At 61.1% G+C, this 6,482-nt stretch overlaps 1 protein-coding gene across 1 annotated transcript; it reads left to right on the top strand.

Annotated features, from left to right (window-relative positions):
- Positions 1-413: 413 nt before the first annotated feature.
- On the top strand, positions 414-2,876 carry LOC105556488. Its single transcript, XM_012003586.1, has one exon. It carries the CDS (start codon positions 414-416, stop codon positions 2,874-2,876), a length of 2,463 nt encoding a protein of 820 aa, XP_011858976.1.
- Positions 2,877-6,482: the final 3,606 nt, after the last annotated feature.

The following is a 6,482-nucleotide window of genomic DNA, read 5'->3' as shown; positions in this document are numbered from 1 at the left end:
TGTAAGACCAGTTTACTGGCAAAGTCCGCAGGAAGTGGCATGTTTAATGTGGGAAAACCGCTCCCGTCTCGTCCGTCTGGAGCCAATCAGGGCGTTGAAGCCGGCAGTCCGGGCGCGGGTGTGGAGAGGCGCAGAGCCAGCGTCCTCTCATACCCTGTGAGGGGGGATAATCCCTGACGACTTCTAGCCCTGGGGAGGGGTATGCGGCCGATCGGATCGGTGCGCGCCGCTCTCCGGGGGTGAAGTAAAAACTGTAGCATAATGGTGGACCTGGCCGTCTCCAGGAACCTTTTTCTATAGCGTCACTGACTGGGATAGGGGGTGGCTCCCCCGAAAAAGGCATCTCCTCTGCCCGGTCCTTAAATAGGGATTATTAACACCGGGGACAGTACCCCCACCGCGGTGGGGGTCCCATGATAGGCGAACCGGTTAATCAATCAACTGTAGTCATGGCAAATTTAAAACACACACAACCAAGAGGAGAGGAGCACACAAACAAGACGAAGGGCTGTACCCAAGGGACAGGAGGCAGGAAGGAAAAGTCCCAAAGGACGCCCAGTCAAGATGAAGCCGGTATATCGGCCACAGCACGCGGCACGAAGCCCGGGCCAGCGTGCTCGAAGGCCATCAGGAACCTCCCGCTTCCGTCGGATTCCGAAGGATCCGACACGGAAGCGGTAATCAACGTGGACAACGTAGACTCATCCACGGAGGACGACTTTTCCTCGGTATCGTCAGTGGACGCGACCACTGGAAAGAGGAAGAAAAGAGGGAGGCCGCCCACGACCTACGCGGGCATCGGCAAAAGGAAGAGGGAGGAATACCGGCGGGATATAAAAAGGCTGAAGGCCGAGAAAAAGGCGCTGGCGGAGGTGGTGAATCCCAAGGTTCTCCCCCGGGACACCACGCCGGAGAGGGAGACTGTGTCCCAGATGGAGGGTCTCAGCAGCACACAAATAGCTGCTGAGATGTTAAACAACATTAATGTTGTTGTGAAGGTTGCCGAAAGGTCGAAGAACCTGAAGGGCACCTACGTGAAAGAGCTGAAGGTTTGCTCGAAAAACCTAAGAGCCGCAGCCTCGGTGATTGCCTCGAAGACGGCGGGGTCTCATAGTAGGGCGCTGGAGGAGGAGACTTCGAGACTCAGAGAGAGAGTGAAGAGTCTCGAAGAACAGGTGAAGGAGCTGATGTCCCTCCTTCACCAAGAGAGGGAGGCGAGAATAAGAGCAGAGAGCAGGGACAGACAGGCTACGCCAGTAATGGAGGAGATGCCAGGAATGGATCACGGGGCAGACCACTCACCCCGAGTTATGACCCGTGCCCAGGTCCCTGCGAAACCCACAAAAGCGGGGAAATCTGCTCGGCCAAAGGCCCATAGCCAGAAACCGGAGACGGCAGCGAAACTGGAACCTGCCAAAAACACCACGGGCGCGGTACACAGGCCAATGGTCAGAGGCCATAGGAGGGTGCTGGACGAGCCACCAGCGGAGGAAGCCATGGAAGGCATTAGGAAGGTAATGGAGGCAGTCTCCATTAAGGAGGTGATAAAGGGGGATCCACAACAGGTCAAACAAAACCTGGAGAACCTGATAACCAGGTGTCAGGGGGTGCTGACCCGCATCCCGGAGGAACATCAGCCTGGAAAGGAGATAAACCCGAGGAAAGCGCCCTTGATCACAAAAGTGGAGGCGATCAGGGACAAGATCCGGGTCAAGGCCAGGGAGGAGGCGACACGGATCGTCCGCGGCAAGAAGGACGAAAAGCTGCGGAAAGAGGAGATGCGAAAAGAGGAGAAGACCTCTTCCAAGCCAACCACCTCATGGGCGGAGGTGGTTAAAAAGGGGAAGAAGAAGCCCAGTGGTGCGAAACAGGAGCCGGCGGCGAAGCCCAACAAGCCGGCAACCGTAGGTACCAACAAGGCTGGAGAAAAGGCGCCGGAAGGAAAGAAAGGAAAGGAGGCGCCAAAGAGGAGGGCACCTAGGACAGCCGCAGTGGCGATATCCTTCCCGGAGGGACAAGCAGGAGACGGTATGAGATACCTGAGGTCCCAGATTAATCTGGAAGAAATGGGAATCAGCAGTGTCAAACATAGGAGAGCCCTTAACGGGGCGACACTGCTGGAAATCCCTGGAGGAGAAGAGGCGAAAGCTAAGGCGGACACTCTGGCCAGCCGAATTAAAGTGGTAGCGGAGGAGAAGGGAGTCCGGGTCTCTCGCCCTACAAAAAGGGCGGAGATCCGGATGAAGGACTTAGACGAGTCCATCACGACGGAAGAGGTCCGAGACGCGGTAGCCAGGGTTGGAGAGGGTCCGAAGGAGGAAATTAAAGTGGGCCCGATCCGCCACACCCCCAGCGGATTCGGAACGTGCTGGATCCAGTGTGGGATAGAGGTGGCCAAGAGAGTGGCTGCGGCGAGGAAGATAAAGGTTGGATGGGTGGCAGCCAGAGTTGAGCTGCTGGAGCCCCGCCCCCTCGTCTGCTTTAAGTGTCTTGAGAGGGGGCACGTCAGGGGCCAATGTAGGAGCACCGTGGATAGGAGCAATATGTGCTACAGGTGTGGCCAAGAGGGGCACAAGGCTCAAAGCTGCGGTGAGACCCCGAAATGCGCGGTGTGTAGCAGCAAAGGGCTGCCCTCCAACCACAAGGCTGGAGGTGCAGCCTGCAAACCCCCGAGCAAGGGGGAGAAGAGGAGAGAGGCCAAGAAGAGCCGGGAGGAGGGCCGTAATAAGAAGACGGATAAGGGGACAGCCGCGGGTTCGTCAGCCGGACAAGGGGAACCAATGGAGACCGAGCCAGCGACACAGGGTGCAAAGAAGCAGCCACGAGAAGGAAACAGTCTGGAGGAGACTGGAAAGGGGGCGCCTTCACAGCCATGAAGGTGCTCCAAGCAAACCTCAACCACGCCTGCCAGGCACAGGACCTCTTCCTACACAGCCTGGCAGAGCGTGGTTGTGGGCTCGGAGTAATAGCCGAGCCGTACCGTGTCCCCAAAAACCCCTGCTGGGCAGGGAGCACGGACGGCTCGGCCGCTATACTCTGGAGGCGGACGGGAGAGAGGACCCCTCCCATGTCCAGACTGAAGGCTGGTGAAGGTTGGGTCGCGGTTGAATGGGGGCCCGTAGTGGTAATCGGGGTCTACATTAGGCCCAGCCTAACGAGGGCTGAGTTAGAGACCCGGCTGCGAGACTTGGAGGATGTGGTCCGGGAGTATCTTCCCGGGCCACTGCTGGTCGCCGGGGACTTCAATGCCAAATCGGCATTGTGGGGTTCCCGGCGGCCAGACGCCAAAGGAGCGGATGTGGAGGCCTGGGCGGCGCGCCTGGGCCTCCACTTAGAGAACGTAGGGGCGGTGAGCACATGCGTGAGGCCGCAGGGGGAGTCAATAGTCGACTTGACGTGGACTTCCCCTGCGGCTGCGAGGATGGTAAGATCGTGGGGAGTGGCGGAGGGCGTTGAGTTGCTCTCCGACCATCTCCCCATAAAGCTGGAGCTTTCCCGGGAAATTAGAGACAGGGGAGCCCAGGAAGAGGTGGTTAGGTGGAGAACGGACAAGTTGGACGCCGACAAGTTGGTGGAAACAGTGGGGGTGGCACTGTGGACACGTCCAGAGCCGGCGGCTACTGTAGAGGAAGAGGTGGCTTGGTTGCGGCAAACCATGGTGAGCGCGTGCGACAGCGCGATGCCGCGGGCGAGGTTCGCCCCACGCAGGGCGGCCTACTGGTGGTCTGAGGAAATCGAAGTACTTAGGAGATCCTCGGTGGCCGCCAGGAGAGCCGTCCTGCGGGCGAGAAGGAGGAGGGGAACCACCCAAGCGGAGGAGGACAGACTCCTGGAGGAGTTCCGGCAAAAGAGAAAGGCCCTAAGAACGGCCATCAAATTAGCAAAGGAGAGGGCATGGGATGACTTGGTTCAATCTCTAGACACGGACCCGTGGGGGCGCCCCTACAGGCTTGTTATGAACAGGCTAAACTCAGGGGCGCCCCCCACGGTGGGGGCGTTGAGGCCGGAATTCCTCCAGGAGGTAGTAGAGACGCTGTTCCCAGCGGGGGACGGGAGGGACCTCCGCAACGTGGAACAAGGAGGGGGGGAGCACCGGCCATTTCCGGAGGAGCTGGGGGTTACCCGGACGGAACTGGCCAAAGCAGCTAAAAAGCTCAAGAAGGGCAAAGCGCCAGGGCCGGACGGGGTCCCCGGCGTGGCCTGGAAAGCAGCCCTGGAGGAGCTCTCCGAAAGGCTGGGGGTGTTGTTCACCCGCTGCCTGGAGGAGGGCACCTTTCCGGGGCTGTGGAAAAGGTCAAGGCTGGTGCTCCTCCCCAAAGAGGGAAAGCCCACGGAACAGCCCGGGAGCTATAGGCCGATCTGCCTCTTGGACGAGGCCAGTAAGATCTTTGAGAGAGTAGTAGCGGCCCGACTCATGGGGCATGTAGAGACTACTGGACCTGGCCTGTCCGAGAGGCAGTTCGGCTTCCGCGAGGGGCGATCTACCGTGGACGCAATAATGTGCGTCCGCGAGATATCAGATAGGATGATGGGGGATGGAGGGGTTGTGCTGGCGGTTGCCTTAGACGTGGCAAACGCCTTCAACTCCATCCCCCATCAGAGGATAGTGGAGGGGCTGGAGAGGCTTGAGGTCCCCGATTACCTGCGTGCGGTAATCGGGGAATACTTGAGAGACAGGGAAATCGAGTGCGTGGACCGCAATGGCGAGTCGCGCACCTGGAGAGCGGACCGCGGTGTCCCGCAGGGGTCGGTCCTAGGACCACTCCTGTGGGACATTGCGTATGATGAGGTGCTGCGCGCGGCACTCCCCGCCGGCAGCACGTGCGTGTGTTATGCAGACGACACGCTGGTGCTTGCCGGCGGGGAGGATTGGGGGGAGGCCATTGAGAACGGCAATTTGGCAGTGGCCTGCGCGACAAGGGCCGTCAGGGCATTGGGGCTGAAGGTGGCGGCCAGAAAGACCGAGGCCGTCTTCTTTCATGACGGCTCGGCTGGGCCGCCACCCGAAGCTCGAATTGAGGTGGAGGGCGAGGCCATAAAAGTGGGGGCCCAGATAAAGTATCTGGGCCTCCACATAGACGGACGCTGGGGCTTCGAGGAGCATTTCAGCAAGCTGGTGCCCAGATTGGACAGCGCGGGAAACGCGCTATCGCGACTAATGCCCAATCTGGGCGGGCCGTGTGGGAAGACGAGAAGGCTTTACGCCAATGTGCTGTCTTCGATGGCTACGTACGGTGCCCCCGTGTGGGCGGGGCCCCTCATGAGGAGCAGGAAATCTCTTGCGATCCTCAGGGGGGCCCAAAGGCGAATGGCCATAAGGGCCATACGGGGGTACCGTACGGTATCCCACACGGCGGCCACGCTGATGGCCGGGATGCCGCCCCTTGACCTGGTGGCGGCCGGGTACGCACAAGTGTACCGGCGCACCAGGGAACTCCGGGGGCAAGGCGTCCCGGTCACGGCGAGGGTGAGAAGGCTCCTCGGAGCCCAGGCTAGGAGGGAGACGCGGGAGGAATGGCGGACGCGACTCTCGGGGCCAAATACCCCGGGCAAGCGTACCGTGGAGGCCATCCTCCCGCGTCTCGATGCGTGGCTGGAGCGCCCATGGGCGAGGGCCTCATACAGGACGTCGCAGGTGCTCACCGGGCATGGTTGCTTCGGTGAGTACCTGCGGCGGATAGGACGCGAGGCAACAGAAGAGTGCCACCACTGTGGCGCAGACAAGGACTCGGCGCAGCATACACTCGAAGAGTGTCCGGAGTGGGATGCGCAGCGCCGAGTCCTTGTCGACAAGATAGGGCTGGACCTGTCCCCCGGGGCGATAATATCCGCTGTAACGGGGGACAGGAGCAAATGGGAGGCTTTCTCCTCCTTCTGTGAGCATGTAATGCTCCAGAAGGAGGAGGCTGAGCGGGTGCGGAGGGGAGAGGTGACCCCTGCAGCACCGCAAGGTGGGGGAGCGGGGGCCAGGAGGGTAAGAAGAGGCACCCCCGCACACCTCCGAAAATGGACCCTGGCCCGATAACGGGACGGGACATGAAGATAACCTGCGGGGGGGGGGGGACGGCGGCCCAACTGGGGTCGCCCCCCCCTCCCCCGCAGGACTGCATGCATGCATGTAGAAGAGGAGCCCGGGGGGGGGGGGGGCGGGATTCGTGGGGCGGCCGGCTTCGCCCTTAGGGGCGGCGTCGGGTCGCCTGCTACCTGCGCCCCCCCCAGTGCTCCCGATAGGGAGCAAGAGGAGGCTGGAGCTCCGTGCAGCTCACGGAGCACCAGGGGGTGGGCGTGGGCTGGAGACCCGCGACCCACCCGCCCCCACAACACCAAGGGGGCGCGGCAGGGGCCCGGTGGCACCCCTGCCGCATAATAACAACGAGGTGAAGGCCGAACAAACGGCCTAGGTCCCCCCCTCTTAAAGGGGGGGACTAAGTTGAGCGCGATGAAAGCGTGACGCGGGGGCCATCTGGAGTTTTGCGTTGTGT

This window comes from Vollenhovia emeryi, unplaced genomic scaffold, assembly GCF_000949405.1.
Source record: "Vollenhovia emeryi isolate VEMERY1.0 unplaced genomic scaffold, V.emery_V1.0 DF939982.1, whole genome shotgun sequence".
Classification (NCBI taxonomy): Eukaryota; Metazoa; Arthropoda; class Insecta; order Hymenoptera; family Formicidae; genus Vollenhovia; species Vollenhovia emeryi.
Note: the sequence above shows the minus strand (reverse complement) of the source record. Positions and strands in the feature narration are given on the sequence as shown.